The sequence below is a fragment of the Mytilus trossulus genome, chromosome 7, assembly GCF_036588685.1.
Source record: "Mytilus trossulus isolate FHL-02 chromosome 7, PNRI_Mtr1.1.1.hap1, whole genome shotgun sequence".
NCBI classification, from domain to species: Eukaryota; Metazoa; Mollusca; class Bivalvia; order Mytilida; family Mytilidae; genus Mytilus; species Mytilus trossulus.
Window position 1 is genome coordinate 57,173,196 of NC_086379.1, and position 18,696 is coordinate 57,191,891.

The window sequence follows — 18,696 nt, forward strand, 5'->3', positions numbered from 1 at the left end:
CTCTCCAATGATGGGCACAAATTTTTACCTGTTGATTCGTTTGTCAAGAAATGAATTAAAACTTCAACTTTATATAGTACTTTTGGTCATTGGTATAGTGAAAGGACAAGGTATCATATGGCTAATAAAAAATATCCTCATAGAGGAGCCACAGTGTTTGATATTTACATTTTAATGATTAAATCTTTTCCCATATGATTATCAAATATATAATCTAGAAACTTCTGTAAATATGTATATGACTTAAAAAATGACTTAAAAATAAAGAAATTGTTCCCCTTAAAACTATATTTGACACTGTGAACAGATCCATATGATTTTTTAAGTGATGTAATGACAAAATCATACAGCCTACTTAAAACTTCATAATGGAAATATTTAATTTTTATCGGTAATTCGTAAATTTTGCCTTTGATCTTACTCCCTTATATTTTCGAGTATCAATGTACTGGCAATACATTGCGTGATGTCATAATTACCGATAAACAGAATAGTAGGAAGTTTCGTTTTTTTGATACTGACTATATCATGTGGAATATCTTAACTCACCATAACAGGCTCGTCTAGATATTCCACGTGATATAGTCCGTATCAAAAACGAAACTACCTATTATTCTATATTTATGCATTTTCCTGCCAATACTATATTTTTTCTTCTAATGATAAACATATTAATCTTTAGTTTTATTCCACTTGCTAAAATAATGTTCAAATCTCAAGAACTTTGTGTTAAATTATTTTTTCTATATGTTTTTTTGATCTTACAAAATAGATTGTTTTACCAAATCCTTTATTTCTATTTCTGTGCAAGGTATGTATACAAAACCTTATTACAATTTTAAATGTATTCCTGTAATCATAAATTAATATTTAATTACTTGCTGTTTCATTGATCTATAAATTCTATGTTTTTGTCACTTTATACAAAGATTAAAAAAAAATAGGAGATCCTTTAAAAATAACTAATCTACACTACTTTACATTCAAAATTTACACATGACATAAAAATCTGTATTTACAATAATATCACAGTTAATCTTCTACATTAAATTATGCATTAAACAATTGCAGTATGGTCTATGGATATGTAATATGAAAACTCTATGAACAAATCTAATGTAGATTATCCTAATGTTGCCATATTAAAAATATAAAATTTCTGTATTCATAAAACTAAAGTTGTGTCAGTCAATGGGCCCCCACTTATGAAAATTTCTGGATTCGCCACTGAATTTAAATATGAATATGTTGCCTTTGTCAAGATTAAATTATGATCATTCATTTTCTCTCTTTGGCAACAACTTTTTCAGGATTTACCATCAACAGCCTTGTCAGACAAAATCGACATATATTTTAAACGTACCACAGACTTAGAGGTAAGAGAAAAAAACGGAAGAAACTTGTGTGATGTGGATGAATAATTTTGAAATAACTGAAATTTTTCAATCCAGATCATTTTCTTCATATTTAGAATTGAAGATTTCTTTGCAGGATTGACATCTTAATTAAATCAAATAACTAAACTAACTTTGATCTTTTTCTCTTATAATTTTGGTTCTTTTATTAATTAAAGCAGGTATTAATCAACTTTGAATATATCTAAATTAAAGCTCAAAATTATACCCAGCTCAAAGTGACTTGTAGTTTCACCAAAATTTCAGAATCATTTGTAATTTGATCAGCTTCAAAAATAGTATTTCTACAATAAGGAGGTAGAAAATGAAAGAAACCTAAAATGTTGAACACAGAGTAGCATAACCTAATGAAGCTTGGTGTCAAGTTAACACCAGAATGGTCTTAACACTCAAAATATGATTCGAGACAGCTTTACCTACAAGGGAAGTCATTTTTTTAAAACATTTTTTTTTCTGAAAACTATTTTAAAATTGATCTATTGTTTTCAAAGATGAGGCAAGACTTGGAAAAGAATATTTTCAATGTTTTCTAAAAGTATTAACCAAGTCACTATGTAATGTAGACTAGCTCTAACTAAATGATTGTGTGGTTTTATTTCAATAGTATATAGTTGTTTCCCCCAATTCAATGAGGTAAAAAAATGAAATCAACAAAAAAAGAGGTAGATATCAACAATAGTTTTAGGTAGATATTCTGAGTAATAACTGCATTGCCAAGAGATATACCCTCCATTACATATGAGGCATTCTAATGAAAGAAAATGTTCTCTCACTATTAGATGATTATAAATGTATCAAAATATTGCATAAATATAAAGTTAAGGATGATCCAACAGTCATATCTTATCATCTTACTGTAATCAGAATAAATGAAAGAAAAATTATAGCAATGAACAGATAACTCTGTTTTATATGAAAATAAAATCTAGATCCAGTAAGAGTTGTCTCTCTTTGAGACAAAAGATAAATGCAAAAGGTTTTTAACAATCACCTTTACACGTAAGATGATAAAAGAACTGATTAGACTATATAAATAAAATATTTGGAAGAATCTAACTTCTAATGCCATTTTAAATACTTGTACTAATTATATTATTACAAAAAACTATGGAATTCTGAGAAGAAAATGGGACTAAATGCAATAAATAGAACAGGAGTTGTCATCAGCTAACATCCATTTTTTCATCATGGCCATTACTCCTTTTTCTGTCTTTTCTTTCACTTTCACATAAATCTTTACTTTCATTTTCCCTTCCACACTGGTCCTGAACATGTTTACTTTGTGCTTCTTGTAACCAGTTATCTCTATTTTTAGCACAACCATCTAAGAGAGGTGATAATTTGGGGGACACCTTTGCAATTGCCTAGAATAGAAGATTTGAATACATTCAAATAAAGAAAGTAACTATTGAAATAATTATAAAAAGTTGATTTTTTACTATAAGACAATAACAATCAAAATCAAGGATTAAACAAAGACTCACAAAACCAAAAGACATTTACATCAACAGTTATAAATAATAAATAAGAAACAACACGAACCAAAGTACACATCTCATCAATACATTTATTTGAAAATGTAATTACTGAAAATATGTGATGAAGTACATTTAATTTTATTTATAACACAAAGATAATTCTGTGGAAACCAGCGGTTTGTTTGACTGCATCTAAATCTCAAATAGTAATCTCATTCAAAATGTAAAGTTTTCTCGGCTCAGTGGGACACATACATATGACATGTATTTATCCGAGCTCTCTGCAATGTTAAAATATATGAATACTGAAACTTGACAAACTGAAATGGAAGATTATTATGATCAACATTATGACAAAATGTCTGACAAAATATCAGAACCATAGTCATGTCTTTTGTCACTCTTTTGATTATCTTTAGATGTTGTCTCATTTTGATTTACGCCACATTGGTTTATGTTAAAACAATTCAGATTCATAACAATTCACAAGGTCTTATGATGTATACAATTGTACATTATAAATGGCCTAATCTCATTTTGATAGGATTAGAGAGTTTTAACTAGGTGCATAATATATGTTCTAAGGTCCATATGTTATTTTTTTACTATTTGCGGACCATCTATGATTAAAAAAGCCAAACTAGCCATTGATATATTTTATTTTTAACTTCCATTTAAACTTCTTTAGTACTGTGGATTTATTTATTTTCGAGGGTATCAGTTTTCGTGGCTTGCTAAAAACTTGCATTTGTATGGATATTTCATTTCCCGGTTTTGCCAATCTCTGTAGGAAAAGCCTCTTGAAAGTCAATTATTTGTAGAATATTTGAATTCCTGGTTTATTAATACCAACGAAACCCACAAAAATTGGTATCCAATGAATAATAAGGAATCCACAGTATATATTTCACTCTTTAAATATTTTGCATGACAATACATTGTGAAAAGGGGTAAAATTTTTACAATGAACTCCTAATCAAGTTTCTTTTCTTATTCACCTGATATACTGGCATGCAAATGGCATCGATGAATCCAACCTGCATTCTAGGTAACTCCTCTTTCTTTTCTCTGTTCATCATATCCTTCAAATAGATAAAAAAATATAAATGGAAATAAGTACAAAAATGGATTAAATATACAATACGTTGTTGACACAGAGAGATGTCTTGTCATAATGCTATTTTGATAATGCAAATGTTCTATTTAAATGGCATTACTTCAGCTGAAAACTATGAAACCATTCAACGTTGATGAGCCTTGACTGAATTCTCATTTCTCAAACAACATAATGAAACAACACTACTGTGGATTCATTTTTATTCGTTGGATACCAATTTTGTGGGTTTCGTGGGTACAGGTAAACCACGAATTCAAATGTTCAAAGAATATAATATTTTCAGTAGGCTTTATATATAGAGATTTTCAAAACCACGAAATAAAATAACCACGAATATGCAAGTTTTCAGCAATCCATGAAAATTGATACCCACGAAAATAAATGAATCCACAGTATTTTTACACTTTGTTCATTTACAAAGTTATTCACGTACTTTGTACAGCCAGTTATATTTGTAAAATGGCATTATTTTTTTTTAAAATTTGAACCAGATGCTTCGCAGGGCGTAGCTTTATACGACCGCAGAGGTTGAACCCTGAACGGTTGGGGCAAGTATGGACACAACATTCAAGCTGGATTCAGTTCTAAATTTGGATTGTGATTAAATAGTTGACACAGCATAGGTTTCTGACACAGAATGAATGTGTTCTTATGAACTTAAAATTTTTGTTTTCTCTTAGAGCAATTCACTATGCTGTTCAATATTAATCCTCTCAAAAAAATGTTTGAAGAAATTTTCTTTTTATTTATGAAATTTCAAATACGAAAAATTGAACCCAATTTTTTAATCACATCCCCCTTTCCCTTATTCCAAATCTAATCTCAATTAAAATATTCTAATGGAGTTTGCAACAATAACTACTCATTTAAATACATCATAAAATATTAAGATGTAAAAAAACTGCTTGTTATCACTGAATGGTAAATATATAATTAAATTTATCAGTTGGTAGTAAAAATTGAATATACATTGTATATTGTATATAACAAAGATTTAAGTTGATTCTGGACAAAGAAAGATAACTCCAATTAAAAAAAATCTTGCAATAAGATATTTCTTGTTTACTATTTTGGACAAAGAAAGATAACTCTAATTAAAAAAAAAATTGCTATTTCACAATATTGTGAAATTAGATATTTCTTGCCATTGCACAATACTGTGCAATTGAAAAGACTTGCTATTCCACAATAATTAATATGATAATTTTAGTTCCTGATTTGGACCAACTTGAAAACTGGGCCCATAATCAAAAATATAAGTACATGTTTAGATTCAGCATATCAAAGAGGCCCAAGAATTTATTTTTTGTTAAAATCAAACTTAGTTTAATTTTGGACTCTTTGGACCTTAATGTAGGCCAATTTGAAAACGGGACCAAAAATGAAGAATCTACATACACAGTTAGATTTGGCATATCAAAGAACCCCATTTATTCAATTTTTTATGAAATCAAAAAAGTTTAATTTTGGACCCTGATTTGGGCCAACTTGAAAACTGGGCCAATAATAAAAAATCTAAGTTCATTTTTAGATTCAGCATATCAAAGAACCCCAAGGATTCAATTTTTGTTAAAATCAAACTAAGTTTAATTTTGGACCCTTTGGACCTTAATGTAGACCAATTTGAAAACGGGACCAAAAGTTAAGAATCTACATACACAGTTAGATTCGGCATATCAAAGAACCCCAATTATTCAATTTTGATGAAATCAAACAAAGTTTAATTTTGGACCCTTTGGGCCCCTTTTTCCTAAACTGTTGGGACCAAAACTCCCAAAATCAATACTAAGTTTCCTTTTATGGTCATTAACCTTGTGTTTAAATTTCATAGATTTCTATTTACTTATACTAAAGTTATGGTGCGAAAACCAAGAAAAATGCTTATTTGGGTCCCTTTTTGGCCCCTAATTCCTAAACTGTTGGGACCTAAACCTCAAAATCAATACCAATCTTCCTTTTGTGGTCATTAACATTATGTTTAAATTTCATTGATTTCTATTTACTTAAACTAAAGTTATTGTGCGAAAACCCAGAATAATGCTTATTTGGGCCCTTTTTTGGCCCCCAATTCCTAAACTGTTGAAACCAAAACTCCCAAAATCAATCCCAACCTTTCTTTTGTGGTCATCAACCTTGTGTCAAAATTTCATAGATTTCTATTAACTTAAACTAAAGTTATAGTGCGAAAACCAAGAAAATGCTTATTTGGGCCCTTTTTGGCCCCTAATTCCTAAAATGTTGGGGCCAAAACTCCCAAAATCAATACCAACCTTCCTTTTATGGTCATAAACCTTGTGTTAAAATTTCATAGATTTCTATTCACTTTTACTAAAGTTAGAGTGCGAAAACTAAAAGTATTCGGACGACGACGACGACGACGACGACGCCGACGACGCCAACGTGATAGCAATATACGACGAAAATTTTTTCAAAATTTGCGGTCGTATAAAAAGGAGTTGACATTTTGCAATGTAAATTATGAAAATGAATAATTAATAGAAATATACAATAATAAACTATTATCGTAATGATATGATATGCATGTATAATATTTATTTCAAATTGATGACTACTTTATGAGCAATCAATAATGAAATCTACATCATGATTTTGAAAATGTCAGCTTATATGACATATAATTGATTGCACATGGGATGATACTCACTAGCTTTTGACTAATTAAACAATTTCTGCCAAAGTTTTGTGTTTAAAATATGACGGTCAGATTTTAAATTGTTAATAAAATATCTATTTCATATATTTCAAAGATTTGTAAATATTACTATTAAAAGCTGTGTTTTTGTTAATTAATACATAATGAATGCAAGTGACAATCACAAAAAAAAAAAAAAAAAAAAAAAAAACCAAACCAAACCAAACCAATTACACTATTAGGTAGAAGCTGTTCTGTACTAAAATGCAAAATATGAAGGTCACTGCATTCTTTCATTTTGTATGAAAAAAAGCAATGAATTCTATAATGAATCAGGTAGTTCCAAAAGGCTATGACGTTACATACCATTGGTGTTATCTTTAACTGTATCTTTTCTAAATCTCCTTGTTCAAAGAACTCATTAGCTATCAATTCTGCAACCTAAATATAAGGAAAAGTCAGAATGAAAGTTATAAGGTCTCCTAAATTAAAATATATATGAATATAACAGTAATTAGTATTTTGTTAATGTTTAGATACAAGAGGTCATATAACATGTATACCATCATAGTTTCCTTTAGGTTTGAACTGGATGGGCATTTGATGTTTCTGTGTCATACATAAAATACTGTATATTGTTAAATGTGGGTTTATTCTTCAAATCACTATAATGGCATAGACATCAGTTTACAAAGAATTTGGTTCAAATCTATGCATATATGGTCGTCTTAACGTTCAGTATGGTAAGGGAAGGTGTTTGCAGGCCTAACTATACCTTTACTATACCTTTGAGATTAAGAACAGCAATACAAGTGCTGTTCCTGTGATTTGCATGTGTTTTTGCTGTGTATATGATTTTGGGTCAAATTTGTTCTTTTTTAAGTGGTATAGGTATGTTTTAACATGTCTTTTGCAGACTTTTAAAATATGAGAGAGCTTTACATTAACAAGACAGCAATCGATCAATCAAGTATTACAATCAAATATTCAATCTTCAACACGCTAGACATATGCTAAACATTACCATCCACAAGATTATATAATTGCAGGTACATATTGAATGGATAGAACTTATATATTAATACAATATTGTACACCTGTGTCAAATATAGCATGCCTACTTCATCAAATTGTAATCAACAAAATGTTATTTTACCATCCTACACCTGCATTGTTATTTATCAATTACTATCATTAATCTGTCTTATCACAAATACAGCTGATTCTACTTTCATTTCAACAGGAAGTGAATAATACACCTGATAATTAATTAGGAATACAATCTACACAACAGCAGGTGGTACGTTCCTTAATCCTATAAACCTGCACTTTATAGAATATTAATTATAAATTGTATATAATTGATATAAAAAGCTTATGCAGTAAATCTATGCTTATTCTACTGGCAGATTATATGAATTTGATCTACTCCAATTGATTTTTTTTCATCATGAAGATGATTAATTTGGTAGATTGAAAGAAGTTAAGCCCATTGTTTCAAGATAAACAAGAATGTGTCCATAGTCTTCAGATGCCCCAGATCGCACAATCATTGTCTATGTTCAGTGGACCGTGAAATTGGGGTAAAACTCTAATTTGGCATTTAAATTAGAAAGATCATATAGCATATGGGACATGTGTACTAAGTTTCAAGTTGATTGGACTTCAACTTCATCAAAAACTACCTTGACCAAAAACTTTAACCTGAAGAAGGACAGACAGACAGACTGAACGCACAGACAAAAAAACATAATGCCCCTAGGTGGGGCAAAAATAAGTTTCAAGTTGATGAATAGGTTTGTAAGATAGTGAAATATAATCATTATTGATGAACCTAAAATTTTAACAAAGTCCCAAACAGATCAAACACAGCTAGAATTATGAGAAAGTTGACAACATTTTCTAAAATTCAACCACATTTGCCATATATTTCTGGTCCTGCAATCACTAGAAATTAACCTGTTTTCATCAGATTTTGAGGAAAAACAAAAGTTGAGGTATTCATGACTGATGAAATGAATGCTGATTCATTAATTTTCAACAACAACAAAATATTTCCTGTCTAGTCATTATTTTAAGATTTATCATGATATTAATGGTCTATAAACTTTTAATTGAAATCCTAGCAAGAAATAGGTGTCTAATTGAAGTCTTTATAAACCTTTTGAAATTCCTTTAAATGTTTGATTTGAGTCCCTGTCCCCCTATTAGCCGACACATTCAAGACTATCATCTTATTACTACTGACCTTTCTCTGTACTTCCCATGGTTTTGTAATAGCTGACACATCTGATGCTGTCATCATCATGGACCTATAATCATACAATTTATTATTCATTAATATCTTCTCTCAAGATACATTGGTGACAACCAACTGAGGGTATAACAAAAGCAAGAAAACCAATATAAAAGTCAAAAACCTGAATTCTTCCTACTTTTTCTAAAGGACTAATTTGTATCAATGGCATTTCAAAGGATTTGGTAAATTGGTCTCAGATAATTTGAAAGATTAGCCAAATAACATAATGATTGTTTAAGACTAGTCTGAGTGAATCTCTACCTAAGACAATGTTACAGCCAATTTCACTGAGTGTGTACACAAAGGTAATATCAGGTTAGTTATACTAACCTTCTTTCGAAGTAGCATAGTCCAACAGACAGACAGATTGGTTATCTGTCAAATAGTCTCAAAGGAGGGTTGTATACCTAACCTAGTAATTACTTCATGGTTCAGCTATTAATCAAGCTAACCAAAGATATTACCTTTGCCTACACAATCAAATGAAATTGGCTGTAAAGACATACTGTGTCCTATAGTTTTTTACTTCTATTTCCGTGGTCTCTGGTGTTTCATTTGCAATACTATCATATCTTCTTATTTTTTCATATTATCTGAGTATACCTAAATCTAAATTGACTTTAAACTGGAATAATTTAATTTTGGATGTAACACGTCTTCTGATTGGCTGACGTTATTTTGTAATGAGCCCACAGACATAATTTAGTCATATGACTGTGACGTCATCAACGTTTTTTCATGGTTTTTCTACGGTTTAAAATGGAATTTAGAATTAAGTTATAAGAAATGACTGTAATATTTTTTCTGTCTATTCAAATAACATACAAAATGTGGTGCACACTGTTAAATAACCCGCTACACGCTTTATTCAGTGTGCACCACATTTTTTTTGTTATTTCTTCATAGACAGAAAAAATATTACAGTCATTCCTTAAATAAATCTTTTATATACACAGCACTAACCTGAGTAAACCTCTATCACTTTATATACTCAGCACTAACCTGAGTAAACCTCTATCACTTTTATATACTCAGCACTAACCTGAGTAAACCTCTATCACTTTTATATACTCAGCACTAACCTAGGTAAACCTCTATCACTTTTATATACTCAGCACTAACCTGAGTAAACCTCTATCACTTCTATATACTTAGAACTTACCTGAGTAAACCTCTATCACTTCTATATACTCAGCACTAACCTGAGTAAACCTCTATCACTTTTATATACTCAGCACTAACCTGAGTAAACCTCTATCACTTTTATATACTCAGCACTAACCTGAGTAAACCTCTATCACATTTATATACTCAGCACTAACCTAGGTAAACCTCTATCACTTTTATATACTCAGCACTAACCTGAGTAAACCTCTATCACTTTCTTTGCTCCAATCTGCTTGTTTATCTTCAACTAAGTGGAAAAATTCACCTCTAAATCTAAAAGAAACCAATTAAATTTGTTAAATAATATGATTTTTTGAATTCCTTTGATAAACAAAAGATTTCCCACCATCATAAAATACTACTGTCTTCTTAAACTTCACATGATTCTCAGGCAATGATGACCTTAGATAAATCAAGCTATTTTTTTGTCACTTTTGGTTAATAAGCCCCCCTCTCCCCCTAGCATTCAGGTATTTATATACCTCTAATGCTTTGAAAGTTTGGGTTTTGAGCATCATGGTAGAGGTAAAATCAATAAAAGACTCAAAAGTGCTTTGAATGTAAGGAGTTTAATACCATTTAGTTCCGGGACAACAACCTCTTAGTTTGTATGTAAACATTTAGCTCATATGCAAAGTATTTTAGAATTGTGTAATACTAGAGCTTAGAGGCAGTTATGGGGCATGGAGAAATGTGCAAGTTAAGACAACAGAAAGCAACTTTAGATCTAAAGCAGACATGTTGTAAAATAGGACATTTCAAGTTATAAACCTTGACAATTTGGTACAATGTTGTTGTTTGGAAAATTTTCTTCAAAATTTTTAAGGTTTAGGAAAGAAAAAAGTTTTTGGTCTAAAAATAGATATCATTTTGTTACAAGGAAAATATTTATTTGAAAGTTGCCACTGTCAATTGGTAATTTGGTGGTTTCAAAGCAAGTAAAACTGTTTCTTAAGACAATAACTAAAGATTAATCTGCTCTAATTTTGGGTATCTAATTTAGAGACAATAATTTAAGTTTGTTTATGCCATTAGTACAATCAATTGGGGAATGAGACATATGCATTGTATTTGTTTCAGCATCTTAAGATGAGCAATTTACAATTAACATTCATTTCTACCCTTTTTTCTCTACAAAATAAACAGATAGCAAACCAGAAAATGTGTTGATGGTTTTATAATAAACATTTTAAGTATGGAACAATCAAAACAAAGAACTGTTACTGTAATTACTTCATGAAATAAACATTACTCGCTTAAAATACAGCGCTAAGTCTGTGGCCAAGATGGCACTCCCTTATAACTGTACTCACTTAAAATACAGCGCTCAGTCTGTGGCCAAGATGGCACTCTCTAATAAATGTACTCACTTAAAATACAGCAGTAAGTCTGGCCAAGATGGCACTCTCTAATAAATGTACTCACTTAAAATACAGCGCTTAAGTCTGTGACCAAGATGGCACTCTCTAATAACTGTACTCACTTAAAATACAGCGCTAAGTCTGGGGCCAAGATGGCACTCTCTAATAAATGTACTCACTTAAAATACAGCAGTAATTCTGTGGCCAAGATGGCACTCTCTAATAACTGTACTCACTTAAAATACAGCGCTTAAGTCTGTGACCAAGATGGCACTCTCTAATAACTGTACTCACTTAAAATACAGCGCTAAGTCTGTGGCAAAGATGGCACTCTCTAATAACTGTACTCACTTAAAATACAGTACAGCGCTTAAGTATGTGACCAAGATGGCACTCTCTAGTAAATGTACTCACTTAAAATACAGCGCTAAGTCTGGGGCCAAGATGGCACTCTCTAATAAATGTACTCACTTAAAATACAGCAGTAAGTCTTTGGCCAAGATGGCACTCTCTAATAACTGTACTCACTTAAAATACAGCGCTTAAGTCTGTGACCAAGATGGCACTCTAGTAACTGTACTCACTTAAAATACAGCGATAAGTCTGGGGCCAAGATGGCACTCTCTAATAACTGTACTCACTTAATATACAGCACTTAAGTCTGTGGCCAAGATGGCACTCTCTAATAACTGTACTCACTTAAAATACAGCGCTAAGTCTGTGGCCAAGATGGCACTCTCTAATAACTGTACTCACTTAAAATACAGCGCTAAGTCTGTGGCCAAGATGGCACTTTCTAATAACTGTATAACCCGTTCATATTCGTCTGGCTTTAAACTACTAAGAATATCATTTCCCTGGAAAAATGAAATTGTCAATATTCATGAAAAAAAGTTTAATACCTATCATAAGGTGTAACATTATGTATTAAAAATGTTGAGTACATTAGATAGCAAATAAAAAAATAACTCAAAGATATCTAGAGGTATGTACATACAATAGGTTAAACTCTATATCGCACTGAGTCTACAAAAGTTGAATTTCCCAAATAAGCACAAACATAAACATACAACTTGTGATGAGGCTAGAACAGGCAAATGAAAAAGATATTTTATTCCTGCCAAGTTTGGCTTTAAAGAAGATGGTGAAAATGTGAAAGGTAAACAGATTTTGAAAGTAAAGGGACAAAAAGCACTGACTATTGCCGTATGTGCCTGCTAAACAAACAAATATAAATATATTTATCAGTATTTTATTGGGGTATTTATTTCTTCAAAATGAGTTATCTACCTTTCAAGCAGGAATTAATCAATACTACATGTCAACTAAAATATCTCCAAATGAGAAAAATAATGACCACATCAACATTCCACTTTAATTTGTTCCTGAATATTTTCAGTTGTATGAAAACTGACATTGGCTCTAGAAAAATATCTGACTGAACTCCAATGTTCTTAAAGTCATTATTTAAAATCGTTATAACAATCTGTTATTAAAGACAACAATTAGTGTCGCCACAAAAATGGTTCCATTACATGATTAAAACTTGTTTTCACTGTTTCCTTAAAAAAAACTATTCCCCGGAGAGCAATTATTGCACAGAATACAACCTAACGGATGTAAATTAACTTAAATAAGTGATACTTGAGATGACATTGACCTCGGTTCTATCAATATTTCATGACAATAATATCATGCTCGCTGTAACTTAGCTCCATTTCAATTTCATTTGTGACATATAAATTCCATAATATGGAATCATAGAAAAATATTTGACAAGGAAAAAATAAAATAAATTGGTTTTCAAATGATTTTGGAGAATCAAAATTAATTCTGTAAATTCAGCAATTAATTATAATAAGGTATTTTATAATATTTTAAACATGTATGTACATTTTTAATGCATGTTATTAATAAATACAGGTGTAAACTTTCTCAAGAATTCTAGAAAGTAGACTTGAGTTATTGTAAGACATAATTTAAAAAAAAATGTGTTTTTCAATTAATTTGAGTACCTAACCTTGGAATGACTTATACTAAAATCATCAAAAGAGAGGAAATGTTTTATAAATTGTGACACTTTTATAAAGTTTCAGGTGATATTTTTAGCAAGAACTTCTAAAAAAAAATGCCTAGGTTTTTAACAATCTATGCCCATAACTCTGGAACTCTGAATAATTTGAAACTCATCATAGACTAATAGCTAGTCTTCAGAACAAGCGTCACCTAAAAGCCTGAATCTGTGTCCTGTCAAAAATATATCTGGTATTGCTTATCATTTTTTCTGTTTACAATTTTTTTTTATAACAATCTAATAAGATTTTTTGTGATATGGAAGAACATTTGAATTAGTCAAAAACAAGAATGTGTCCCAAGTACATGAATGCCCCATCTGCATTATCATTTTCTATGGTGGATCATGAAAATGGTGTAAAACTCTAATTTGGCATTAAATTTAGAAAGATCATATCATAAGGAAGTTTCATGTTGATTGGACTCCAACTTTTTCAAAAACAACCTTGATCAAAAACTTTAACCAAAACTTTAAACTGAAGCAGAAAGAACGGACGCTCAGACCAGAAAACATAATGCCCATAAATGGAGCATAAAAATTATTATTAAAGGGCAATAACTCCAATAAGGATTTATCTAATGATTTCAGTCATATTTGAATTTCTGTAGATCTTGCATTGCATATCATTTTACCTTTTACAGTTTCTTTCAATCAAGTATGGTATCAACAAAAAATTAAAACTTTGGTAAAAGTCTTTCAAGGGCTATTATTGACTTATTTGTAGATTTTATTCGTTAATTCATTTCCTGACTATAGTTTTTTTTACTAAAATATCTTATAAAGGGCAATTACTCATTGCGCAAAAAATTTGGTAAGCATTATCAAAGTACACTTGGGTTTTCATGGGTGTTCCCAAGATAAAAAGTTTATAAATTGAAAAAAAAATTGTTGGCAAAGCTATCCTGTTGTTCAGGAGAAAGACATATTTATTTTTACTGAATGTGAATTTTATATGTTGAAGAAACAATCAACTGGAAATAATGAAGTATTATATATACTCCCAAATTATTAATAAAACTGCAATAATATTATATTGCATTGCACTCGTAGGAATTCAGAAAGAGACTTTCAAAACTAATTGAAATTGATATCTGATAATATTGGAAAAAGTAATTTGTGACCTTTTCAATTACAACAGAAAATAGTATAAAACCTTAATCTTCTACCCATAAAATTATTGCAATCACTAAAAATTTTCAATATTATATATTTTCAATTGAATATTCTGGGTTTGTTTTTCTCCTAATATTCATTTCCAGATTACGAAGATATAATAGATTCATCTGTTAATGAATTGTGCTTATAAAACATGGAAGCTGACATACTATGATAAAAATCAAAGTTCAGGTTGAACAGAATACACACTAGTACCATCTGATATCATCAGTAATATGACTTTCCCATGAGGAGGTTTCTCAAGTTTTTTTATGCTTTTTCAAATAAAATCACCTTTACAAGGTAAATATCTGTGACTAACCTTTGTACTGAGTATCATAATACACTGATCAAAATGATGGTGTTCTAATGTGGATGTGGAATATAATTCTGCTAATGGAGACATGGACCTGAAATAAGATATTACCTATTTAAATATTAGCAATAGGAACAAGAGGCTAACACGTTGCCAGTAAACTTTATAATTTGTGACCATCAAATCACAGATTGAGGCTGTTGGAGCTTAAAATACAATACAGTTGTCTCCTAAATCTAAGGTGAAACAAGAATGTGTCCACAGTACACAGATGCCCCACTCGCACTATCATTTTCTATGTTTAGTGGACCGAGAAATTGGAATAATTTTCTCTAATTTGGCATTAAAATTAGAATGATCTTATCAAAGGGAAAATGTATACTAAGTTTCAAGTTGATTGGACTTCAACTTCATCAAAAACTACCTTGACCAAAAACTTTAACCTGAAGCGGGACAGACGGACAGACGGACGCACAGACCAGAAAACATAATGCCCCTCTACTATCGTAGGTGGGGCATAAAAACAAAAGATGGGGAAAATAAGGTTTTACAAACCATGCAGAAAAAGTAACTGAATCAGCAAAGTAGTAAAACAGGAAAAGTATACATATTCTTGATTAATGAACTTGAAATATGTTGGTGAAATAGAAATCAAATTTTACATGAGATTAGATAAACATTGGTTATTTTATACCCCAAAAAAAGGGACACCTCTTAGGGCTGGACATTCTTTGGAAAATGTCAACTATCAAATGGTAGAGACCCACTGAAATGGAGAATCACAAAGTAGAAAACAGAGAGAGATATGTTTGATGCACCAGCTATGTACTCTTGAACCTGATGGACTCAATGATAGAGATGAATAAACGGCTTTATCATAAACCAAAGGAATAAATCTTGAACTTACTGGTAATACCATTTGCATAACACAATAAAATTGGTAATAAATTGCAAAAAATATATGATAAGCTGAAAAAAATTCTTATCAGCCTCCGATTTCACCTGGATGGCTGCATGCACCCGATGACGCTAGTTTGTCTATTGAAATATTGCGTGAATCAATAAAATATTACCGGTACAAGTAATTAGTGTGTTAAATTTACATTCTTAGGCATTCATATACTTTAATTTAGTAATTGGATCAGTCTATTTTCAAACTGATCCATGTCAAGATAGATGGTTGTCTGTTGCTATTTTTGTGATCTAAAAAAAAGCCAGCAAGTGTTAATGACAAATTTGACACCGGTAATCAATTTGGAATAGCATATCATATCTACCTCTAATATTACATGTACATGTATATTAATATGTTTTGAAATTATAGCACAAAAAAGTGTTATTTAAACATTCTATGTTCACACAGTGCATAAAAATACTGAAATCATCTAATGCAGTACTGACTTATAAGCCATAGAAATTCTGATCAAGAAAAAAAAAAGATAGATTCCCAAATGAATGGCTGGATTGCTGTTTATTGCCAAGCAGAAATCTAAATGATATTCAGGATGTAGGATGTGAATATCAACCATGCTTTGTACTAGACAGACATGCTGAGTCAGATTTGTAATGTAACAGGCTATTATTTGAACTTGGAATTATTTTTTATTATGGAATTTGCTAAAATTTCTTGTGCTTGAAATTTTTAATGAATCCCATGTTTATTCTGTATTATAATGTTCTGTGCCATGCACAACACTTTCTATTACAAATAAGATACATATAGTATATTTTCCATAGAATGTACTGTGCTGTGCACAAGACTATTTTTACAAAATACATTGTGTGGAAAGTGTTATGCACTGCTCAAAACATTGTGATGACGAATAAACATGGAATTTAAAAAAAAAATCAAACACAAGGCCTTTTTTTTTTAATTAGTTGGTTTACGGATCCGCCGACCCGATTTTGTTTAAAAGTGAAATAAAATTAAAATTTTGATTTCGTGTTGTTTTTTATTCCGCCGACCTGATTTTTCGAGTGCTGTGAATAAAAAAATCCGAGGCGTTCCAAAACGTTTTGTCTGTGTCAATAAAGCGTTTGTTGTGAACGGCGTATTTTGAAAAGCTTCGAAATGACGCAGACGAATTCAAAAACCCAACGAGGGAGGACCATGGAGTCTGACGGCTTCATCTACTTTCAGTTGAATATTAACTTTGATGGTCAACGTACTGAGAGCACTTTTATCAAATGCAAACCTAAGCAAACAATCGGCGATGCCATATTCGACAATATGGCTGATGAAAATGTTGCCATTGTCAAGGTACAAACAGTTTCGCCACCATTGTGTTCACCTGGAGAGTGAGAGATCTTGGGTTTGAACCTTGACCCGGTCAAATCAAAGACTTAAAAATTGGTATCTGCTGCTTCTTCGCCAAGCACGCTGCAATTGCAATTATTAAAGGAGTCAGAATAATGTGTTTGGGTAAGGTAACATATCTTTGGGGGAACTGTTACCTTGTGAGCTAGCACATTTAAATTCTGGCTCAGTGTGTCAGTTTAGCATTTCATTTCTCATTATCATATTCTCATCCTAATTATGCATCTGATTAGCCACTAGACATTAAACAACAATTGAACATCCATCCATCAAATGCAAAGCATATCAAGATAAGAGCTAAACTATTTCTCCTCCTCAACCCCTGTAATGTCATGAATGAACAGCATTTTTTTTTTTTTTTTTCCTCCGACTCAAATTTTTCAGAACAGTTATACGTGAACAAAAAAAAAATCTAAGATTGCTATTTTATTTTTATTTTTTTTACCTCCTCCGACCCTAACCTTTGACACTAGTTGTCCGTAAACCAACTAATTAAAAAAAAAAGGCCCAAGAAATTATGCGAATTCCACAATTAAAAATAATTCCAAGTTCAAATAATAGCTTGTTATGTGCTAGTTCAAAAAGTCAGCAGCAAGACCTGTCAACCTATCTCGTAGGCCAAGCCCAGTCAACTGACTAGCATTTGCTGTTTTTACTTAATACTACATGTTTGGCATTTAAACAGCAAATAACAAAAGTTAAAAGTCTTTCACTAGACATGTACATACCTGTTTAAGAACTGATTGTTGACCCCTCGGTGATCTAAATCGTGACATAAACAGCCAACCATTAAGGCTAGTCTTTCACAATCTGTCAAAACATTGTCCATTTGTCCTACCTAAAAATATGATTATAACATTAATACATTTATATTAAACTTTTACAGGACTACTAAGAAAATGTTTATATATGGTCAAATATGGCAGTACTGTTGCCTACATATGCTTACATCAACCTTATTTGAACTTTGGTGGATAACTTTCTCATTGGCAATCATACCACATCTCCTTATTCAATATCAATATTTATCAATGATTTATAACATTGGCTTCATAATTTGTGAAATGATTTCTGTATAATGATAATGATTTTCGAGGGAAACAAAATGCCAAAAGAATAGCTCCTGCTACTATAAGTTCATTTAAGTAACAAAACACTGAAAGGTTAACTCCTCTAACTGATAATAAATCTGGCCATACAAAGAATATCTTTTCTTACTGATAATTATTTGAGCATAGATAGTATTAAAAGCACACATATCTCTTCTATAAATAATCTTTATTAGGTATACAAAGCAATGATTCTCCTGTTGCTGACAATTAATTTTAGGAAAAAAAGCAAAGA

The 18,696-nt window shown here is 30.9% G+C and overlaps 1 protein-coding gene across 7 annotated transcripts in view; it reads right to left on the reverse strand.

Annotated features, from left to right (window-relative positions):
• Window positions 1-855: 855 nt before the first annotated feature.
• The window catches only part of LOC134725390 (dual 3',5'-cyclic-AMP and -GMP phosphodiesterase 11-like), a 94,115-nt gene continuing 76,274 nt past the window's right edge, over window positions 856-18,696 (reverse strand). For all 7 annotated transcript variants that reach the window (XM_063589177.1, XM_063589180.1, XM_063589179.1 and 4 more), the window contains 8 exons: window positions 18,081-18,190; window positions 15,042-15,129; window positions 12,247-12,347; window positions 10,325-10,402; window positions 8,912-8,975; window positions 7,030-7,104; window positions 3,892-3,975; window positions 856-2,779 (listed from right to left, as the gene is read on the reverse strand). In XM_063589177.1, the coding sequence (XP_063445247.1) occupies window positions 2,579-2,779; window positions 3,892-3,975; window positions 7,030-7,104; window positions 8,912-8,975; window positions 10,325-10,402; window positions 12,247-12,347; window positions 15,042-15,129; window positions 18,081-18,190 (801 nt within the window). In that variant the 3' untranslated portion in view covers window positions 856-2,578. The remainder of the gene's footprint in view (window positions 2,780-3,891; window positions 3,976-7,029; window positions 7,105-8,911; window positions 8,976-10,324; window positions 10,403-12,246; window positions 12,348-15,041; window positions 15,130-18,080; window positions 18,191-18,696) is intronic.